The sequence below is a fragment of the Prorops nasuta genome, unplaced genomic scaffold (genome assembly GCF_024137725.1).
Source record: "Prorops nasuta isolate Cenicafe-Biocafe unplaced genomic scaffold, Cenicafe_Pnas_1.2 PNAS00010, whole genome shotgun sequence".
NCBI lineage: Eukaryota > Metazoa > Arthropoda > Insecta > Hymenoptera > Bethylidae > Prorops > Prorops nasuta.
The window spans coordinates 6,244,452-6,269,368 of record NW_027116807.1 but is presented as its reverse complement, the minus strand read 5'-3'; the positions used below and the strand labels follow the sequence as shown (position 1 = coordinate 6,269,368).

Genomic DNA, 24,917 nt, shown 5'->3' with positions numbered 1-24,917 from the left:
ACTCAAATTCTCAAACTGATCATCGTTTCTTACATTTCCAGAAATCGACAAGTAAAAGTCTCAGCGATATTTTTGGGTGGTCCCTGCGACGCGTATAGGGACGATAAGAAAAAGATTATTACACGTGGACGTAAGCTCGTCACTGTAATTGGCAAATGCAGCGTCACTTCTTCCCTCTATCGTAGGTAGTACAGGCGAAAAACTAAGAGATATCGTCTCACTGGTTAGCAAAACAAGGTGGCCAGTGGTGACCGAGTCGATATACGTTAGCGACATTTTACTGAATTTCGACTCTTGTCAAAAGAAAAAGTTCGAAGGTCGATGTGGGATTGAGCCGAATGGACGAGAGCTTGCACATTCGTTAGAGCAAGTTACCTTAAAAATAAGGTCGCTTTTGCTGAAACCGGACTTCTTTTTATTCATATTGTCAGAACTTAGGCGCCCCCTCCGCTCAGTGCGTTTTTTTTGAAGGTTCTGCAATATCTAGAAACAAAAGAAAGCCGGGGCGTAGCAAGGAGAGGTTATAAAAATCTGTTAATAGAAAAGAAATGGTGAAATAATTATGCAAATATTAAATGGTTACAATAGAGTATATAGATATAGTAGATAGATCGATATAAGTTTAACAATTGGACGAAAAGATTGAGAGAGACGAGATTAAGAGGGCGCGCGCCCGCGCGCATGTTTATGTATATAGTAGATGTGTGTGTAGTTGTGTGTGTGCGTGTGTAAATATAGTATTTACTTTGTTTTAAAAGAGAGAAATTGAGGGAAGAGTAAAACGGGCAGACAGAAACAAAAAAAGGAGATAAAGAGTATTATAGATTAGAGATGTACACCCAATAAGTTCATACAAATGCAGGAACAAACGAATAAGGGTGGATTTTGTAGGAATGAAATATAGCAACGGTAGAAAATTCTTAGTGGGTAATTTGGATAGAATTTTAAAAATAAATAATACAGCGTGAAAGACATAGTTTTATAAGGAGTTCAGCCTTTCGACATTCGCCATATGCTGCAAATAGGTTTGTTGCACAGGCCTGGCGTTAATTAATATATTTAATTGATTTATAGGAATTTTAAGTAGATTATATGCTTGATTCAATTGTGCTTGTATATTTCAATAATTCGCGATAATTATCAAGCTATTTGATCTATAAGCAATTAAAGCTAGCTGTGATGAATGTCTCCTACATATGCTAATTGTCAATTATCAATTAGGTGTGGATGTTTATAAATGTGTTTTCTGAGATCTATTGATTTTTCCTCTTATGAATGGAATTCTATGGTTTTTTTATTATTAGGGGGGTTATGACGTCACTGACTCAAAGGAAAGTCGAGCCCCTGAATAAAAGTTCGTGAGAGTGATCAATGGTGTTTTTTTTTTTTTTTTTTTTAACGTTACGTTTGTCGTTGTTTTAACATGCTCGAGTCGCAGCATCGAATTAGTGTTGTAAAACAGTGGATATATTTTTTTCCTCTACTACGACCACCATCCCTATCTATGCTATAGTCGTATAGTGGTGTTCCCCAAAAAACAAAATTTTTCATCATTGAGCAACGATACCATTCCTAGATTTAAATACACTATAGGATTAACTGGAATGCAATATTTCTATAAAATTGTTGAATTTTAATTATTATGCAATTTATGCAGTCTTATCAGATCTGGATAAGTTCATTTGTGAGTTTTCACCTCTGTAAGCTAGACCCTGTAATAATTTATAGAGTCCATAGAATTAGTTAAAATGAAACTGATGAAAAGTGTAGAGGCTGCTGTCTTTTTAAGATGGCTATAGAGGTCGAAACTCAAAGTGCACTTCCCTGATCTCCTAAAGCTATCAAAAGTGTAGTAAGTCTAGGTTTCACTAACTGTCAGTAAGATAGAATGTAATATTTTAATACAAAAAATGTATGGAGATATATTCTGCATTTTTTATTAAAAGGATAGTATATAGTTTTTATGTCCTAACAAAATTCTTCTCTGATTGAATTGAATAGTAAAAGTTGAAACGAGCACTTTGTTTTTATCTCACAGGTCTAATTCACCCATTTAAAAAGTTATTGCAAAAGATGAAAAAAGTTGTGATATTTAAGGGTTGATTTCACGCTTTAAACTTCGATAACCAAACGTAAAATTTATACCATTCTTCTTGGAAAGGTTTAAAGTACTCCAATACGAAATTTCAGGTGAATCGATGAAGTACACTTTACGCGGTTTCCTTTTAAATAAGAGTACATTACTTGAAACGTAAAAAACTGAACATTGTTCTCACCATACTCTGCAGTGCTTACGCCAGCTTTAAAGGTTTTTTCAGGTTTAGTCGTTTCAACTTGTATAAATTCAACAATTACGAAAAAGAGAACTGTAATTATTACTGATTTTACTTTAGCAGTAGTAAAGTGAATCCTGAAGTTATACGTGGTAAAAGTTTAATAATCTATGATACTGTAATTAGCAAAGATAAAATGAAATAAAGAAATTTCTAAAATAATTAAGAGTGTGTAGTATTATGACAAGTTGGGGAAGAAAGTTTCCATTGATTCGAGTCGTTGCTTAATGATATTCAGCAGTCTTATACAATACATATACTTCGTTACTTACAATTATTCAGTACATCTGAATAATACGTTATCAAACTCTGAACAACAAATATATATTTAGTGTTTTGATTAAGTAAATGATGAGTAAAGTTATATTCTACTGACTAATAAGAATGATATGACAATCAAAGTTTTAAGTGAAGTGCGTTACTAATTATCATAAAATACACTGAAACACTGAACTTTGTTGTTCTTCGTATGATTTTACAGGTATTTAAACAAAAAGAAATTATAAATATTAAAGAGAGTAGAATGAAAACGAAAATGGAAAAGTAAATCGATGGAGTATAATAGCATACATGAAAAACTCAAGCAAAAGAACCTGTACACGATAAGAATGTATTGTTAATCTGAAAATTGCTAAAGGTAATATCAATTACCAAAATCAGCAATGAAGAGCAGGCTAATTAATCTTTCAATAATTAATCATTAGAATTATAATCGGTTTTTGATTCATGTAATAACTAATATTTTTTTGTTCATGGGTTACGCTAAGCTTGAAGCAATAGAAGAAGTGCCAAACGCTAGCGTAATGGACAAGACGAACACTCCAAACAAGCAAATCAATGTAATGAATCATGAAGCGAATAACAAAAGGACAATCAATATAATGAGCGAACGGTTTAAAAGTTGATTTAAAATTTGATGAAAATAATAATAGTGTGTTTTTGAATGATGTATTTTATTTTACACAGAATATTTATACCTAGTGTCAAATATTTTACTTCTAAAATATGTTCGTTGGTCAGAAATATTTTAATTACTGGTAATCGCCATGTATTAATTATCCTCATTTACTAGAACCACCTCGACTCGAACACAGTTGTAATTAAAATAAAAAGTGACGTGAAATCTCGTAAAATCAATGACATCGTAAATATTCCCCAGGACTTTTCCAGCATACTGCAAACGTACTGCAGGTTATATTGGAACGGTGTAAAGTTTACTCATAATACCCAGAGTCAATAACAGAACACAGTCTGCAATGGACCAGCGCCGCCATAAAACGATTTCTGATAATGGGTACAACAATATTCTACATTCAAAATGTAGCTTCTTCAAGCACAACAAGCACCAATTGACACAGGGAAAATTAAATCTTCTTAATAGTCACAGATCTGTAAGTCTTATTCCCTCGCAAATATTTGTCCTTAATGGTTAAACAACAGCTGGGCTAAATCGAACTCCTGATACAAACCTAAAAAGACGTTGTTACAGAACTTGAAATCACCAGTAAAATAATTAGGGAACGTAGTAAAGATTGCTAATTGTTTTAAATATTAATATGTGAGTCTTAGTTTATTCACTATAAACTAATCCAAAAGTTGTGGATAATAAATATTAGTCTAGAGTATTTTTAAAATTTCACAATTCTGTAAATGTTGTATAGTGTATATAGATTAGAATAAAATTTTAAAAAATATAATCGGATAATCTTCAAGTAACCTCGCTTAAAACCGTACGGTGGTATTGTTAAACCTTGTATAACTCTAGGTTATAGTTATTTTTAAAAGAACCTATTGTAATTATGTTTTGTTTTAACTCGACCATATTTAGTTGAAATTAACGTTATTTTATTGATTTATTTACCCATAACTAAACTTTATAATCATTTCAACGTAGTACTATATCTACTATTGATACTGCGATACTGTAAGTTGCTGTTTTAATATTATTAATATTGTTTTTTTTACAAAAATAGTTTTATTAACATAAAAGATTTATACTTTGTAGGCATGTAATGTGGAGAGAAACAAATTTTAATTTAAGTTTTAAAATGCTTGCTGTTAACAACCTCCTTTCAATTGGTGCCTGTTTTTTAGAAAAAACAATGTAATAAGAATTTAAGAAGATCATTTTTCTAGATAATTCAAAATGCATGAGTTGGATTTTTATCCGGTTTCCATTTTTAATTGATATGTTTTTTGTAGGAACCATTTAAATTATTCACCAGGATATATTTGTTTTGTTATTTTCTATATACGACATTTCTCCTAATGTAAATATACTTTTGTTATTTATAGCTACAATAATATTTGGGGATAACAGAATGAGAATATTGATATCAGCTTCTCGTAGAATTAGGACATTTTCATTCAGTTATCCTATGATTCTTGTATGGAAATAGATAAATATAATATTTACGAGCATCGTTCTTACAGGTATAATAGAAAGTGTTAAACTTGAATCAATATCATATTAAAAATTAGCTTTGAGATAAATTGTGATAAATATTGAAGAAGAGAAATATAATGCGAAATGTGACCAACTAATTTTACGAGGGTTAAAATAATGTTGGTTTTCTAAGTGCTTGCCGTCTGTTTTTCATGCAAGATATTTTTGTTTCGTGTATATTACTTCTACTAGGTATTATAGTATATCGATTACACAATAGAAGCAAATTTAAATGATTAATTTGCGCATTTAAGAAATCAGTTTTTAAAATAGTAGTAAACTAGAAGCACAGTTTGTTAGACGTATTCTTGAATAACGTAAGTCATAAAACTGACAGGTTTCTTCTTTCTAATGATGCTTCAGATTACGAAGAACACTTTATATGTTATGTACAGACACTAATTTGTATTCAAGATAACAGAAGTAATTTATTATTTTCTTTTATGCGAATGAAGGAGAAAAACATTTAAATGAATTTTATAATTACACTGTCGGTTTAATGTATTTACGAGTTTAATCTAAAATTCTTTAGTTTTTAAACTACATCTAATTAAAGCTTCCCAATCATAGTTTTCTCAAGACTTTCAGACACGCATGTTACAGCACATATTACGTTTAACATAGTGCCAAGAAATGTTGTAATAGCTACTAGAAAGATTTTGTTATACAAGTCAACGTAACATTGACTTGTATGGTTAGATGATAAAAAAAAGTAAGGTAAAATGTGGGCCAAGTGCAAACCAGCTTTTGTCAAGTCCATTTAATTGGTTTAATGAATTGCAGAGTTATGGAATTTAACTCGTATTGACAAAAACATAGTTTCCTGAGGGGAAATGTTGCTCTTTAAGGTAACTATATAAAAGCTGTTACCTATTCTAAATTTTTCTCTGAAAAGGGAGAAAGAATATATGTCTAATCGAAAAAACGCTTTGGAAAAGTATATATTAAGTTAAGGAATAAGGTCAGAATTGTTAACAATTCACCTTAAAATTCTTCTCTCTGCAATAAAATATATTATTTAGTTAAAAAGTTCCATCGTTTAAAATAAAAATACTGCTGCATTGACGGATCTGCATTAATTGGTATGATTTAAATGTGAGTGCAAAATACTGTAGAATAAAGCCACAATAAATAAGTAAATGGCTAATAAGTGAATAATCATTTTTAAAAACACTTACATAAACCTCTTCCCATTGTGAGACATACCGCACCAGTCTTGACAATCGTAGTAGTCGAACTAGGGATAATAATTTTGCAAGCCTAAGGATCCGTAGGGCACGTCCAGCATGCAAAATTTGGAAGGATTCGCTAAAATCCTGAAACTGAAATTATTAAGTGCTAAATTAGACAGTGTAACAAAATTTACAAATGTTAGTGTATTCGGATATAAAATAAGATAGAAAATTAATAAAAAAAATAAATCGATAAATATATTATTATTCAATTTCAAGCATCGAAAAAACAAACGAAACAATATATTTGATTATATAATTAATTATCCACATTTAACAAAATATTTAATTATTCTAAAACCTTTTAATAAAAATTAAGGTATATTTTTGATGGTTATGTTAATTTATAGTACTGGACAAAAAACCAAAGCTTGAATAATAGATAAAGAGAAATAGAAGCTGTAACATTGATTGAAGTAAATTAACTTAGTGGATTGTGGGTAAATAAAGTGAAAACAATCATTATAGTAAGTGGCTAGCGTGACGTGTCCACTTGAATTAACAATATCTGTTAATGAATGAACGAATCAACTGTGTTTCTGTCATCGAGGTAGTTGATAGGCTACCTGTTTCAATCTCCTGTGGTATATTATACTTACTTGATTAAATATGAGAAAAATGTAATCTAACGGTATAGAGGAGATAAGGTCAAGAAAGAACCAAGTCCTGAGGTAGTGCTTTGCTATTAACTTCGGATCCAGTATTACTTGTTCAGCGTTGTCCTGCTGCATTATACCTATAATTAGAAAAAACAAAATAAATCATGAATACAAAAATTATTTTTTATTCCTATATAAGAAATTTCTTCGACAAACATTACATCATTACAGAGCAGAACAGTTAACCTTTTCCCCATATATAGACACCCCCCCCCCCCCTTCTTTATTCCCTACCATCCAGTTCTATCAAGTCTTCTTCGTTAGCTTCATCACAAGTGCTCTTCAGTCAATACAATTAATTTTGAAACTAACAATAACGTTGTTAAATAGCAAATAAGATCTGGTAAAGTGGAAAGATTAGGAAAGTGGTGGGGGTACTTATAAGGGATGCATTCATTGCCCCCCACTGTACATCAAACAAAATATTTTTGATTTTTTAAAGAAAATATATTTTTTCGTTTGCTGAATATTTGGTAAGCAAATAAATCTCCCTTGGGTGCTCAATGCTTAAATCAGTGGAAGCTGCTGCAATGTCAAATGGTACCAAAAAACAAGCTTGTAGCGTTGTAACAACCGAGTAAATTTTAATAAACCTTAAAGGGCTTAATCCACGAAAATCACCAGGAATATCCTGCCTTACAAAGTCGATGTAATTTTGTTACACCCTTTATACTTAGCCTAGGAAGTCTCTACTACAATGTAGGAAATTTAATCATCCTCTTCGTGTCATAGTTTAGTGTATAAATTTTGCTGAGAAAGAACAGAGTGAAGTTAGCCAAACTACACACAAATCAATTTCCCACGATGAATTTTTGGTTCAAGGAATCAAGCTACGTTCGAGTCATGCTTATATCGTCCCACGTAATTTTAATTTTGTTTCTATAGAGACGTTGTGCACCAATAAAACGATATTGAAGCAAAAGAATATGTGACTGTGTACCTACATGAAGAAAATCTGTCAAAAATTAAAAAATTCACTAAACAGACATTACTGTGATAGTATGTAAATGTACGACTTTACATTCTCACCTCAGTGTCATTTTATTATTATGAATAGTCCCTATTACGTGTTGAATTTTGGTTTTGGAAAAGAAGCAAAATTTTCCAGAAAATATCCAACTTACCTGTCCGAAAGTTGACGACAATATCTATAAGGAATATTGTGTCGGAAAGGCAGTTGAAGGCTATCCACCTAGTGCTTAGGTCGTCATTGAAAAAACTAATGGCGACTGGCAGAATTATCAAATTAGCTACCAGTAGAAGAAGCATACAAAGGTCCCAGTAGAATCTGAAATGTGAATATAAATCGCCTTTAAAAATGTTCTAATAATAACAATTATTGTAATCTGTATTTTCTTCGAGTAACCACAATGAATCTTATTATACGAATTTTTAACACGATTCCTCTTATTTTTACGTCATATTTCATTTTTGAAATTTTAGAATAAAAAAAAGGCATTTATTAACCATATTATCGACACTTTTCACTCGTATATCGAGCGTAGTTGGATTGAACGCGTTATACTTGTTTTATTCGTATCTATTTTTCATCATCTCAAATGACCAAATGCCCTAGGCCATCCAGTGCTGTCAAGATCAGCTGATTTAGGGATGTTAAAGCTTTTTCATAACTTTCAATACATCTTGTTTTTCCTTTTTAAATACGAACCCATTCTTAATCAAACTTTTTAGAGATAAATCAATCAAATAACTCTGAGGCTTGTGGATAATTTATATTTTTGTTTAAAAAATTCCAGTGGAATTTTTTAAATTGCACACACTATAGTCTTGGTTTTTGTAGTCGAAGCTAAATGGCTTCCGAGTGTTTTCGAGTCTCACTGCACGTAAACTCACCGGAAACTAGAACAAGGATGGATGACCCAATGACCTGCCGCCTTTTGCCTGATGCGCTCCTTCATAAGCGCCTTTTTACTGCCAAAAAGCTTCATAGCAAGTTTGTTGTCGGTTGGCTGGAAAAGGGCCTGCAAGTGATTCTTAAGGAAGCTTTGTTTGACTTCCTGCCCTGGCAAACATGGGCCCGGCTCTTCCTTCGGCGTCCCATAAAGGGACCCATCGTCCAGTCCGAAATGGACCTTACCGCTACCCTTGTAATTCATCTCGTTGCCTTTAACAAAAAATTTTGTTAAATAACAAAGGGATCCTGATAATTGCCAAGCTAATCAGAAATTTGTAGTTTTGAATATAATTATTTATTCTATTTTTTAATACTACACACTTATGTGTGTATGCACCTTTATTTTTATTTTCAATGTTTTTTATTGAACTAAAAATTTGCCAAACATTTTTATTTGTAAGTAATACATCTGTGGCTTTAAATAATTTGATATTATTTTATATATAGTTGAATTTTACTATGTTTATTCACTTTGGAAGAGAAAATCGAGAAATGGACAATTTATTTCTGCTTCGCCATGTGATATTACCTCTTGAATAAAAAAACCAGTATAGATGTGCTGCAGTGATTTTAGTACGTGATCGCATTAGGTTGCAAGAGTATAAAGGGAATGTTTCAACCATGATAAGTATTCATGGCCAATATCGTACAGTTTTCCCACAGGTAGTACAGTAATAAGCTCGTTACGCATATTTGTTTTCCATTCAACAGATTTCGTCATTTGTCAGTTGCTATTGTCCCATTTTCTTTTCACGTTTACTCATACTCACATGTAGATTCAGCTATGCAATAATAATGTAGTTGATTGATTTTTTTTTAGTTTTTTTCCTCTTAAAGTATATTAGCAAATTTGTTGTAAATTGAATAGTGTAAATAAAAAATATTCTAAAATTTAATTGTTGTACTGTTACACAATCTATCATTATTATTTATAAACTAAAGTATAAAAAACATTATTTCATTGGTGTTTTTGATTAATATTGAATAAATCATCTTAATACCATGAAAAGAATGATAAAAGTCTATTAAGAAACTTCTATATTAAGAGCTCTATTCCACACACAAAAAGGTTTCCTCATTTGGACAAAAATGTAGAAAAGAAAGAGGAAGTATTTAAAAAGCCATTTCTTCCATACAATAAATATTTACAAAAAGTAATAGACTAAATTTTAAAATACGTCATTAGGGTACTGAATTTTCAACAAAAAAACATACTAAAATATCTTTAATTATACTACACTCGTACGATCATTAATCAAACTCTCTTGGAATTTAAACAATACCACTCCCACAAACTTCATACTCACATAAAACAACATTTTTAACAAAAGACAAAAAAGAAATTAATTATGCCCATCAAGAGACACATACCAGTGTCTCGAAGGCAAGTCATTGTAAAAAGCTACCATAAAGTATTGTTTGTATACTTTTAATTTGGAAACAAAAAATGTGTTCGAATACTTTACAAATCGATCGAAAGAGAGAGAGAGAGAGAGAGAGAGAGAGAGAGAGAGAGAGAGAGAGAGAGCGTTACCTGTATCACCGAGAAAGTCAGTAATAAGCAGCGTCTCGTCGTCTAAAGCAGTGACGAGGCTATCCGTGCAGGTATTAGTGGTCTCGATACTAATCTTGATGCTGTCATCCTTGTTGAGTCGAGGATGATTGTTAACACTGGAATTGTTACTGGCGTGGCAGTTGTTATTGTTGTTATAAGTGTGGTAATTATTGTTGTAACCAGCCTGTTGTTGCCCTAAGTAGTGCTGAGGTGAACGTATAGATTCTGTGCTGCTGGTGTGCAAGCTGACCCCTGTGGTCGCTCTTCCGTTCACCAAACGTAAACTCGGTGCTCTTCTACCACCTCCGCCGCCTCCACCATTACCTGCGCTGGTCAGAGCTCGCCTACCACCGCTTCCAGTTCCACCACCACCCTCCCCTTCCCTACAACAAACACCCCTAATAAGCATTTTTCTATCCCAGTCTCAATTAACGTTTTTCGTTTCATCGAGCACTCTGGATAAATACACCCATTTCAGATTATTTATTTTGGGGTTTTTTTTGCTTTTTATTAATAATTTGTTATCGTAAACGTGCTGTCACAACAATTCAATCTTTTTATAGGCTGTAACTTAATTGGTAGGTAAACGATGGTTGGTTGTACCAGAGTGTGAAATAAATACATGCAAAATTAAAAATTGTGGATACCAGAAAGGATTCTAAGAAGAAAATTTGTAGATCTATATAGATTTTTGTGAAATATTTTCGTTTTTGGATTTTTATTAGTTTGATATTAGTAATGTTGATTTAGGATTGTGAAAATTGATATTTTCTTGCTGGCAGACACTATATAGTTGCTATTTTGTATTTATTTATGTTTACGAGACGTAAAATGTAGTATTTTGGTCATTATAACGTACAGTTTTGCACTTTTGCTTTTCATTTTCGTATATAGTATTAACTATTAATTGCAATGCTTTCATTTGTTTATATAGCAAAGACAAAGCGAAAAACGTGATACTTTGAAAAAAATTTTTTTCTTCATGAATTTAACAAGTTTTCTTTATTTCATTAAATGTACATTTTGGGGATTTTATAATGGGTTTATTATCAGTATATAGTACCACAGAAAGGGATCATTGGCTGAATAATCAATGGGACTATATCGTACATCATGAAATCAGCTGTACAACTGGTTACAAAAAAATGTCACCATAAATCACCAAATATTCAAAAATCGTATACTCTTATAAATTGTGATAAATAATGGTACACTCAAATCAATATTAGTATCATTATTTTTAACGATCTCTTCTACTCGACTGTGCAACATTTTGAAAAACCAGGAATATACAATAAAATTCGTAAGAGCACTACAATTTTATTAAGAGCAATTAATTACCAAATAAAAATCACTAAATAAATGACACAATCAAAATTATTATATCTTTATTCCTAACTAATTTTTTACATATTTCTGTAGCATTTTTAGAATCCAGTATAATTCCAAATTTGTCGAAAAGTATAACAACACAAAAATATTAATCAAACCAATAAATTAACTGACAAGAAAACACTAAATAAATACATTAATTTCACTCAAATGTGCTGATCGATCTGTATTTCCTTGATGGCTGCCACATTACCATATAGTACACAGCGTTAAACGCCTATATAGTGGTACCACCGGTTTCAACGGTTCGTCACTATATATATAGTTATCAGCTAAACAATCACCTCCAATGCCCTTAGCAATGCACGTGGTGTGCCAAAGGGCCAAATCTTGTGCCTGCACAAGCCCGCTAGACTTGGCTGCTGATCTTCAGCAGCAACCACAAGCATGTCGGTACTTGCTGATCTCGAGACATGTCCGTTCTACGCGGTGACTCAGACACGATAGTCATGCACCCTCTTCTCCTTGAAAATCGTGACGATTCAACCCGAGATTCCCCAAGGGTCACTCCCCTCTTTCTCTTCGTTTCGGGGAGAGTCTCCTCCAACCCAAAATACTTTCCCTGGAACCCAGGTATATTTGTTATCTTGACTCCAGTTTCTTTCGATCTTGGATACGATCTCTAAAATGTTGTCACGTGACAATCATGCACCTTCTGCTTGTTCCAAATGATGGTATTCGAGCTGAGGTTCCTGAAGATTCTTCTTTTTTTTTTGTTTCGAGTTTCTTCTAAATTAAAAAATTGTTGCTTGGATATCCTAGGTATATTCCATGGATATTATTTTAACTCCAGTTTCTTTCGATCTTGGATACGATCTCTAAAATGTTGTCACGTGACAATCATGCACCTTCTGCTTGTTCCAAATGACGGTATTCGAGCTGAGGTTCCTGAAGATTCTTCTCTTTTTTTTTTGTTTCGAGTATTTTCTAAATTAAAAAATTTTGGCTTGGATATCCTAGATATATTCTATGAATATTATTTTAAATCCAGTTTCTTTTGATTTTAGATACGATCTGTAAAATGTATATATAGTCTCGTGACAATCATGCACCTTCTTGTTCCAAATGATAGTAATTCGGGCTGAGATTCCTGAAGATTCTTCTCTTTCTCTTCATTTCGAGAAGAGTTTTTCTGACTTAAAAAATTTTTCCTTAGATATCCTAGATATGTTCCATGGATATTATTTTAACTCCAGTTTCTTTCGATCTTAGATACGATCTCCAAAACGTATATATATAGTCACGTGACAATCATGCACCTTCTCCTTGTTCCAAATGATAGTAATTCGGGCCGAGATTCCTGAAGATTCTCATATTTCTCTTCGTTTCGAGAGGAGGCTCTTCTAACCCTAAAAAATGTTTGGATATCCCAGGTATACTCCAAGGATATCCATTATTTTAACACCAGTTTCTTTCGATTTTAGATATGATCTCTAAAGCGTAGTCACGTGACTGTCATGTATACCATCTTCTTGTTAGAATTCATGGCTATTGAAGCTCATATTTCTTAGATCTGCTCCTCTTTTTCTTAGTTTCGAGAAGTCTTGTCCAACAGAAAAAACTTTTCTCGGATATCCCAGGTACATTTCACGGATATCCATTATTTTAACCCCAGTTTCTTCCAATCTTAGATATGATCTCTAACAAGTAGTCAAACACGTTACAATCCTACATTTATAGAAATAATACGACGAAAAAATTCGTTTTGTAATTTTTATTCCTTTGTTTGTATATATATTTTTCTATCACAATATATATTCAAAGTATTTAAGGTTTAACTTTTCATAAGATTATTTCTATTATACATGGAGAGTAGTCTACCTGTACAAAAGATTTATTAGCAGAGATCGATGATAGTCGACAAAAGTTTATCTCTCCAAAATTTAAATATTTGTCTAAAAAATTGTTGTATCTCTTGAAAACAAATCTTTTTCTGTTTCGATTGGCTATATACTAAGTAATTAGATAGGATTTTAGAGAAATTTCTAAAATAAAAGGATTTCTAAATATATCCATAAGAGTTTACACAAAAATCACAAAAATAAGTTTCGTGTTATGAATTAAAATTGACGTTCTCTCTAGTGAGCAGTTTTTTACAACAAAGAATCTCTTATTCTCTCTCTCTCTCTCTCTCTCTCGAGAGAGAGAGAGAGAGAACTTGAAAACCCTCTTATTTGACTTGCTTCTAATTGGTATGGGCAGGCTATGTTTAAATGGCCCAATGACTTCACAAGTATACTATTACATGTATTATGTTGGGGGTAAAAAGTGGTGTGAAGAGTCGGCGAGAGCCACAAATACACGTTGCTGCTGGTAATTATATGCTTTGATGAAAAGTGAGCAGTGCAAATTAATAAATAAAGAAACGGTTTAAAGGAAATATTCAGTTTAAAAAATGGTTTCACAAACTGTGTATGGAATAGTAAAGTGGAAAATTTGTTTTATGAATGAAAAAAGAATATTAACGTTTTTTTAAATTATTTAGTATTTCAACCAACAGCATGATAATTTGGATAACGAAGGTTAACAATATTCCTCGACAACATTAAACAAGAGTAATGGTATTTACTGCATTTGCATCAAATAGCACAGTCTCTGAAAAACAAATATTTCTCTGTTATTTTGTCAGAGAAGATTCAGTGTATTTCTCATCTTTTTATTTTTAAAGTTATAAAATACAATAACAAATGTTTACCTACAGAAAAAATTAAAATTCAACGAAAAATCAAATAATTATTAATTTAAATAACTATAGTAATTTAATGATCCTTTTTTTTAAATAATTTAGCATAGCTTTGCAACAAAACCGAATAAATCTACTTTACACGAAAATGTGTATCACTAAAGGCTATCGATTAAATTGTTAAAATACATCGTATAATCTGAAGCATAATAAGTTTTATTTATTCAGCTTCATTGAAAATTACTTAGTTTATACAATGTATTTAACAATTTAATCGATAACCATCACAGCAACACATTTCGTATAAAAATCATTTTATTCGATTGTTTTGCTCCTAAGCTTCTCAATTGTGAATAACAATGCAGAAAATGTGGAAAATAGTGGAAACTGAGAGAATTAACGAGGGAGAATAACAGAGAACGTAAGAAAATCAATATAATGAAAGGTATGTTAATGACGTTTCTTTTTTCTGCTTTTAAACCCTTCAATTTTGAATAACGATGCAGAAAAATATAGAAAATAATGGAAACCGAAAGAATTTACGAGGAAGAGAGATAAAGGAGTTAAAAAAATAAGCATAAACAAAGGTACGATAATGATAACACTATTATTAAAAAAACTAGCATGGATGCAGAAATAATCAAAGTGGGCCATTGCTCATCGATTAAAAAAAAAGTATTCGTGGTAGGTCATGATTTATCGATTCTCCAAGACCAGCTGATTGCATTATTGTGTTTCTGATGCAGCACTGAGTAGCAACTTCTCGCTTGTCAGCACTTAAATTCTAAAACGAACCTACCATAAAATATAAAACTTTGTGTGCTTTGTACGTAACTCAAAAAGCACGAATAAACGTTTGTCAGCAGGTGTCATAGGACGTTTGATATCTGATGCAAAAATCTTGTCATGCTATATAGATCAATTTGCAACCCATATATAATTTACACTTACAATTTTAGGTAAACCTAAAAACGATAACACAGTCTATATCTACTTGATCCCAGGAAAATAACCAACAAAAAGTATGTACTTTTAAATATTAACATCCTACACAATAAAGAAATATAATAACTTAAAAACAATTTATATTATTAAACTGCTAATTGCACTATGTTTTATAAAAATAATATTTAAAAAAATCTCCTCTCCAGAAACTTGAAAATACTTTCAATATAAATATATTTTCCGTTTATAGAATTTAACGAAAATATTATTTCGAAGAAACGTTGAAATGTGTAAACTAACAAATTGAGCATTCTAAGATCAAATATTTTGATTATTCTTCGAATTATTTGTACATGTTCAATTGAAATAAATGGATGTGCGTTTGTGTTTGTGAGTAAATATACACTATACAAGTCCCACACTTAGCAATGAATGTAACTATAGTGGCTACACACATTTATAGTTTGCGAGCTGTGATGCTTCGTGGGTCGAGTACTGTAATAATCGTAAATAGCACGTGGCGGTCACAGCGCTCCAATTAAAAAGACATGCTTGCTCTGCAAAGCAGTCACTTGCTTATTAAATCTTTTTTCCTATATATATATATATATATATATATTATTTCCAGCTTCTCGAAGTATTCGTTTCTAGCTGTATCACGTATTTGCTTACTGTACATATGGCTGTATTTATTCTAAGGCTTCAATGTTATAAAACGTAACCTTTCTGGATCTCCAACTTTAATTGTAAGTTTAAAATAAGCCAGGCGTGCCTTACATCTACAAATTTGAATTAGAGCAACCTCTTGTGACCATAACACTTGACACTCGGTTGGTAGATCATTCAAGGAGATGTCAACTACTCGTATCCCTACCCCCCCTCCCTTTCCCACTCTTCTCTTTCATTAAGTTTACTTTTAACTTTTCCGCTTCTGTCTACCATAACTCATAATTACTCCATTTTTTAAATTCTACCAAACACCCATGCAATTTTACGATCAATTATTTAGCTAATTTTAAAGCTTTTCTATTGTAATCGAGTTTTTTTTAGTATAGTACCGAAAAAATAAATGATTTCTTTTACGTCATGTTTAAACCATATTAACTCTTTTTATCATGGGTTTCGCATTAACGTACCCGTTTGCACTGTAATTACTGCTGTACACTAAAACGTTCCTCTCAAATGTTGGTATTATCTTGGATTTTCCGGAAATATTCAATTTATTTTATGATCTTTTAACGATTAAAAGTCTGATGTAAACTTTACCAATTACTTTTAATTTTCTCGTTTTTTTTTTATTCCTAATTGTTTCTATAGTGTCACTCATTTTTGTATTTTTAGACGCACAAAACACATCCTTTTTGCAAAACTTTCTACATATACGTATATACACGTAAGATTAAAAAATGCAAAGTATGTTGTGACTGGGAAATACGACGAAAACATTTTTGTTTATTGTTAGAGCAAGAAAGGTACTACCGTGATTAGTCACTGTAAGATTCCAAAGTACGTGATTGGATATCCTGAAGAGAGGTCCCATTCAACGTGCATGCACTGTCCAAAGCGAAGCAATCCAAAAGGTTGAAACCACAAGAAAAATTTTACTCTCATATTACAGCAACTGCTAAGAATTGATACTGCTTTTATCGATTAACACTTCATCCTTCGTTACAACTTGTATCATTTTCGCGTTCTCTGCCCTTGAAGATATCACGAGTTTCGATCAGACAGGAATGGGGAGCATTGAATATTTTGGTGTATTTGAGACTGGCAGAGATTGAGAGGTGGTTTAAAAATGAAAAGAAGTTTGGGAGGGGAAATGGGGGGGGGGGGGACAAAGGCAGGAACAGAAACCTTGAGGAATGCAAAAAGAAAGGAAAGAAAGAAAGGATGAAGGAAGAAGAAAAGTGGGAAATCAAGTATAATGCACACGTGTCCAGATTCAAGCCGAACGTTCGAAACGATTACCGTCTGACTATTGACTGGCTATGGCTCACTAACTGACTAACCACTAGGCTGGTTCTTGGTTGGTTGGTTAGTTTACTGGATAACTGATGTGAGTGTATAGCTAAACGGTTCCTCCGGTCGAGCCTCCGCTCGCTTCACTCTCGTAGGACAGATCTCTATCTATAGCTCTGTAAGTACCACGAAATGGAGAAGGAGAAAAAGTGAGTAGTGGGAGAAATAGCTGGAGAAGGAGAAAAAAGTGAGAGGAGAAATGGGAGAGAAAGAGAGAAAGGAGAGAAATCAGCTGGCCACAGAATACAAACGGGGGATGCGCCGGATGCGTAAGAAGACCATTTTTTACTTGCATTTTAGAATAACTCTTTACAGTTTCTCGTCAAAGAGATGCTGAATATTCCACTGCTTGGCAATTTTTAGTCGAACACAGTCGAATCTTCCTTCTTAAAGGCTTTTTTTCCTTCGTATATATATTTAGTATAATATTAATTATTTCATTAACATACACAGGCGCATAGATAACCTTTAAATTAGTAATAAAAAAAGTTCGTCTAAGCTTCTTACATAACCAATTAGATGGCCTCCCCCCCCCCCCCCCCTCGATTCCTTTGCAGAAGCAGACTTTTTATTTCTATAACGAACAATTATCACTAGCCTTGTGTCTACTAAAATATGAAAAGCGACTGAAAGTGTGTCAAACTTTTTCCTTGCTTGATTTTTATAAAATTATAACAAATAGGATTTTTGTGAAATAAAGGATATTCTACGTTTGGTCAGAAATGATTGTTTAGTTTTATAAAGTGTTTTTTGTCAGTGAGAGTATTAATGATAATTTTTTTTAAATAGATTAGTTTTGTATAACTGTGTATCCTGGAGCACACGTGGAAAGATTTATTAGTATTGTGTTATAATTTTTCGTTTGATCTTTTTAAATTAAACAAGAGTAGAACAAGTGTAGACAGTAGATATATACATGTAAAAACTTTCGTGCTCTGTACAAAATCCTATAAATTCGTTACTGTATAACAACTGCTTTACATTAGTACATTATTAAATTGTTTTGATTCTGTTTCTGTGTCTCAGAAAACAATTCTGAAAACTATAAACGTAATGAAGTTAAATTGTTATTCAATTTAAGTGTTTTTATTACGTGCTGCTGTAAAGTTTAAACGTTTTAATATTGCTTATTATAAATGATATTATGGATTTTTAAAAAGATTGAACAGTTCTAAAATCTGTAAGTTCTTCTCAATTATAGAATAATTACAGAAAGATGGAAAGTTCTTCGAAGCTTTCCCTGATTTTAATCAACAGGCAATAAGCTCGTTTGAAAAGACAGCAATTTGTGTGCAATTGAACGTAATTAGGACTTCTTCTGACACTTTAAATATTTTTTAACATTGGCTATCAAGATATACAATAAAATAAAAGTCCTCCTATGCGTAAAGTTATGTTATGACGACCTTCAAATGTCATTAAAAGTGCCTTGCTTCGTCAAACACGATCTTTAACACAGTTCAATGTTTGCTTAAACTGTTTTTGTGTGTCTAGTCGTGGTCAGATTTGTCTACCACCTTCTACAAATGAACTAGAAAGTGTTAAAATTATTTCATAGTACAAGGAAATAAATAAAATTATTGTAAACCTACAATAATTAGTCTTGGAATATTAATTGAATTTTTTCCAGATTTTTATATTTTTAAATTTCTGCACAGAGCCGAACCTAGTAAAATGTACAAAAATAATTCTTAGTATATTTTTTCTTTAAAATTGAATTATTATGATTAAAAAAAGAAACGAACTTCGATACATTTTTTTTTGATATTTTATCTAAATAATCAGATTTGTGTGGTTGTATTAATTATGGACATTTTAATAATTTAAAGCTTACCAAGTTTCCAAAATTTCATCATACAGAAGTATAGTAAAAAAATTGTATAGCACAGATTAGATTATAATATACTCGTGCCATTTATGCTTATAAACAAAATATCTTAGGGACAGTTAAAGAAAGAAAAATAGTTTGTTTTGATCGAATTGAGTCGATCATCTCGAACTAGTGATTGATAGTATTTTCTATCTTCAGCAAAATATTTAATACTAGAATGTTGGCAACGTAACTACGCAAAACCTATTCCATGTGGAATTGAGAAGCGGATGTCGCTCATTATTAATACAGCTTCCTACATCTTTTAAACAATTTATAACTATTATCATCGCCAACAAAAACTCTGAACTGTATGATAAACGATTTTAAATAAACGTTAATAATTTGCTCCTGCTCGTTATGATAACTATCTCTAAAGGCTTGCTGTATCTTTTCTAACTGTACTAAAAAATTATATAGGATAAAATTAAAATATTAATTGCCCCAAAATTATAATTAAAAATTAAAAATCGAGGAAAATTGATATAATGGACCAAATAATTAGAATAGTGATTATTAAAAAGACTGTGTACAATAAATCTCTGTTGAATTTGTTAAATTCTATTACTGAAACCTTTTATAATTCAGATTAGCTAATAATATGGGTCAATTCTCAAGTGTTTAGAAAACTGGTTACTTTATAAAATCCACTCAGGATTTATTTTTTAAATAACTTAACCCTCTGGGTGAAAAATTGAAGAAAATATTTAAATCAAAATAGAATTTTTTCAGTAGAAAACTATAAGTTTTCTTTCATATTATCATCAAACACTACGAGGAATTTAAATGATATTCACCTTATCTCAATTACTGAAGAATCAAATTTAATATTTGAAAAAAAGAACTTCCTTCATAGACTGTATCTTTTTTTAAGTTTTCCTAAAATAAGGAAAATAAACAAAAGCAAAATAGAAATAAACGTATTTTATGCGTACATATGTATTATTCTATGTCTACAGCTTACGTCAATTGATATAAATCAGACGAAGTTAATGACGCTGCGATGAATAATAAATTGTTGGAGCAATATGTATTGCTCGGTGCACGATTCTTCTTTTGTTAGTAATAAATCAAGCGTGATGCTGAAAGTTGTTACTCATGGCAGGCAGGATACTGTTGATTAAAAAGTATTATAAACATCACGTACATATTGTGTGCATGTTATTTGCTCGGAAATAATAATATCGATAAGCTGACTAAAATTCATTTGGTTCAAATATTCCTAAAATGTCACTAAACAAGTTTAAACTTAAGCCCGTGACATTATTGAAAACTGTTTAACAGAAATCCACTGAGGTAAATGAATAATTGTTTCCTACAGACTTCGTAAAAGCAAACAAATTCCTTTTCTATTTATTTAAGAATATTCCAGACGAAACTTTAAGATAAATTTTCCAAAGAATTTCGATATAATTAAATAATGCAGTTTTCCCTCTGAGAAACTGAAGCTCGAGCAATATTTGAAAATAAATAGTTATATCAACTAATTAGTAAAGATCAAGTGGTCCTGACGAAGAATTTGAGCATCGACCATTTTACTCTGGAATGCGCGTCACAATCTTTATTAGCGATGTATTATACCAAATGCATGTAGTATATGATGAAGAATTTGTTTAGGCTGGAAGTAGTATGAGACGAACGAGATAGATCTGGTTTCTACCTCCCCAAGCTGTATCACTTATTCTGATTTAATTATTGCTTTGCAAGCTGCTACTCTTTGCAAGCAGTAGGCATCGTTCAGCAATCATGAACACTACTTTTCCAACAATTAAATAATGTTAGAAAGCATGCCTATGCAGTTTTAGCATCTGCTTGTCAAAATAAAAACTAAGTATCGTGTGCCATATTATAAAAAAAAATCAAATTTTAAAAAAAAAGTGTTAATTCATAAAATGAGTTCATAATAATACAAAATAATAAGGTTTTAAAAAATTCAAATGTCACTAAGTGCATCTCCCCCATTTTTAATCAAATATCATATAAACATTGTGTATATTCTATGTGTGGTTATAAAGAGGCTAATGAGACTCTTTTCTGGATAGTTTATTATTGATAAACCATCAAAGTTTCATAATTCTTTACTTTTGCTATAATTATTTTTAAAGGAAACAATGTAGAAAATCGAGTATCTTATATTTTGTACATTTATAGTTCATATAAACATCAATTTATCATAATTAGCAATTGTCTAATTAAAAGTCTTCGAGTTCCTTTTAAAATAATGCTATCTATATCTATAAAGTTTTGTGCTCTTGAAAATATGCGATGTTTTTACAGATTTCTGTTATGTGTCTTAAATGCGTTTATCGAGGCTGCGTTTGGAAAAGATACTGCCAATACTCGCTGTGCTAAGTCATTAATAATTTTATTGTGCGAATAGTGCTCGGTTATTAAAAAGCATACTTATTTCCGATTAAAAGTAAACTTGTGACACTGAACGACATTCAATATATCGTTTAATAACATCAGCTGGCTTCCTTTCACGACATCCGCACTTATTTTTGGTATTTACTGACAATGACAATTGACAGACTAATAATAACAGATTAAAGTAATATTTATTGTATAAAATGCAATATTTTTGCCTCCAAAAACTCAAAAGAATTTTTAAATATGTCCAAATTATTTATTATTAACAGCCAATCATGAATAGCATTAAAGTATATTTATCCAATAATAAAGAAAAAAAATATTAAATATAAGTATTTCGATTATTCAATTGTTAAAACAATTTAACTGTGTTTAATTTCTGTGACGATATTCATATTACACGATGCTGCTTATACTTTAATCGTGGTACATCATTTAAAGATCATGGACGCTTAACAGAAGATTAGGTACAATTTAATCAATGTCATTCAGCAACACGAGTGATGCTTGATAGGTCTTTAGAATTATTGAAATGGGAAGACAAACAACTAATGACAAGAGCCGAGCTAATCCCAATATATACATGATTTAGCGTAGTGCATAACATTTGTATAATGGAAAGCGATTTCATTTAAGCTTCAATTTTAATTAATGAATCGAAACGCGCAATATAATCACAAAGCGTGGGTATATAGTACTTTGTTAGAGAAGGAAGGAGCAATTGCAAAACGCAATTCTATAATATATTTTATTGCACAACGAAATTACTCTAATCATATCAGAAAGTGAATAAAGTTAGTAGTAAATTAATTATATTGAAGAATGTGAGTACGACATTGTTATGTTCGTATAGTCATAAATTTTATCAACTAACAAGATTACTATACGACCACTATACTCCTTCTCACAGATTTAAATTTTAGTTTACTGATATTGGTGAACAGCTTATACCAAACTATGTTTATATTTTTTGATTAAGGTATTTGTTTAATTATTTATTAAATTTTTTATCGATCGTTACTTATATTTTAATTTTTATGGACTTTATTCTTTTCCGATGTTGCATTATGTTTTCTAATCTCAAGTGTTTATTTGAGTATTCCAACTAGCTAAAGTCTTTGATACAAATCGAATGATTGTCAAAAACTAGAATTTTCCAGGATTCTCCTACTATTAAGAAATATTTTTAATCGAAGACACTATCATACCTTATCTAAATTAATTACACAGTGGTAACATAGTAAAATTTATTTTAAAATAAAATATGATTTACATTTTTCTGATTAACATTAAAAGTAAATCTTAATCAACAATTTACAGCAATTTTTTAACGTTACATAATTTTTTTAAGTACTAATAATTAATAACTTCTTATTGCAAGTGGCGTTGAATCATGAACATCTTCTTCATTGCAAGACATCTAAAAACTATCATATTTATTGAAAAGGCGCATATATTTTTATGTATATCTTAATATAAAAATACTATACTTACTATTCATAATGCTATATCTAATAGAAAATGTATCACGATGGTATAAAATTAATTTTTTTTATCATTTTACAAAATTATTTAACATATATATTTTATTATTATTATATATAGCATATATCTTACACTTAATCTGTGTATATTTCACTTTTCATTATTTCATCTAATAGCAGAATCCAAATGTATGTTTATAAATAAGATAAAAAAGAAGTCAAATAATATATAACACTGTTTTCACTCTTTCTGCAACTTTAACTAAAATAAACATTTAATAAATAATTTATTTCTACAAAAAACCATACTTAACTTTTTTTTAGATCAATCTTATTCTTTTCACTGATTTTACTATCTTTTTTATATCACATTTTCAATCACAGTAGTCGCAGCTTGAAAGTGACGTCATAAATATCTCAGCAAGTTCTGAATAAGCTTACTGACAGGAATAACCGAATGCTTTTTCGATACTGTGATTACAGAGTACTAGCAGTATACATATTCCCAAACGCAATCTGACTTCTGAGCAGTTGAGGCCGTTGAGGGTTAACCGTTCGCCACTGTGACGTCACACCAGTGACATAGCACAGATTCGATCAATTGGGTGCCTCGGGGGGCCCACGATCAGAACTGGCAGCATCATGCAACAATAAACAAATTCAGCCAGTGAGAGGTAGTATTTTATCCTCGATTCTATAATCATGCTGGAAAAGGAAAGTGGAAGCCTTATATTAGCAGTTTAATTCATTCCTCAAAATACAGCAGTCTAAATTCATTTCTTGAAGCACTCGTAATTGTATAAGATAAAAACTTGTGTTTCCAGAACGAAAAATAATAAAATATACAAAGCATAAACATAAATCAGTAGACCTCTCGAAAAATGGATAATTCCTTAATTTAAAATTTTTTTCAATATCATCAGATTGCTTTCTCCTCTTTCTTGAATTTCCCAACGTTTCACTGTTTATTCGTGTTTTCTGCTTTCACAGATGTTCTTCCATGGATACACACGTTTAATAGTCCCAAGGAACAACTATTTATACAAATTTACTCTTATAATAAACTTTTTACAGAAAGTGCAAAAGTGTAAATAACGAGAGCAGAGGAACAAAGTTATTTTATTTTGTTTCTTTTATAAACTTAAAAAAATGAAACATTAAATTAATGTTTATAAGTTTACAACTAAATCTCCTCATTTATTATTATAAAAATAATATATATACCACTATTCCCAAACTGCAATACAGATGATTCAAAAACGTAGCATAGCTCGCCGTTCGCCAGCACGTTTCAAATATTGCTTCGTCGATACATGAAAATCGGATCTATACGGAGCGTACCTATCCGTGCCGTGTGGTCTGCGAGGTTTGCGAGCGTATAACGCGGCTTTGCCTGCTTGTTCCGAATACGACTTTATCAAATCACACAGGCGTGTCACACTCGTTTCTTTTTCTAGCGCGGCCTAGGAATTCTCCTACCTCGCCGGACCAAAGGTCACACGAATTATGTGTATGTGTGTGTGTGTGTGTGTTATTTCATAAAATTTTAGTGTTGCATAGCCAACCATCGAGCTGCACTAATAAAGAAGCTTGAAATTGCATTGATAAATATAACACAAGAGAGCTAGTCCCAAATAAATAAATGATGTACAAGAGTTTTCTTCTTAGAATCGTCATTTTTATTGAGGGTTTTCGGGTCAGTGATGAAGGCAGGAAAATACCCTGTGTATAATATATATATATATATATATATATATATCTATATATAACCGTGTACTCTTAACAACTATTAATCATTGATAAAATGAAAAGTGAAAAAGAGCGGTTGAATGGAGCAACAGAGTTTTTGCAATAAAAGTGGAGCGATAAAGCGTGCAGCTCCGAATTCGCAATGAGTGCAGTAGCGTTTAAGCAAAAACACCCATTTAAGACCTGATCTGCATTTAGCGTACATTAGAAGATGGTTCTCCTGGTGGTTTGGCGGTTGCGAGGATGATCTCCTTGGACGCCATAA

The 24,917-nt window shown here is 31.4% G+C and overlaps 1 protein-coding gene across 4 annotated transcripts in view; it reads right to left on the bottom strand.

Annotated features, from left to right (window-relative positions):
- Nucleotides 1-24,917, bottom strand: part of Ih (hyperpolarization activated cyclic nucleotide gated potassium channel Ih) — a 69,091-nt gene that overhangs the window by 16,491 nt on the left and 27,683 nt on the right. For 3 of the 4 annotated variants that reach the window (XM_066733373.1, XM_066733374.1, XM_066733376.1), the window contains exons 5-10: nt 10,120-10,523; nt 8,525-8,795; nt 7,795-7,958; nt 6,611-6,747; nt 5,958-6,101; nt 376-483 (exon numbers count right to left, since the gene is read on the bottom strand). In XM_066733373.1, the coding sequence (XP_066589470.1) occupies nt 376-483; nt 5,958-6,101; nt 6,611-6,747; nt 7,795-7,958; nt 8,525-8,795; nt 10,120-10,523 (1,228 nt within the window). The remainder of the gene's footprint in view (nt 1-375; nt 484-5,957; nt 6,102-6,610; nt 6,748-7,794; nt 7,959-8,524; nt 8,796-10,119; nt 10,524-24,917) is intronic. The other variant, XM_066733375.1, reaches the window with a different exon arrangement.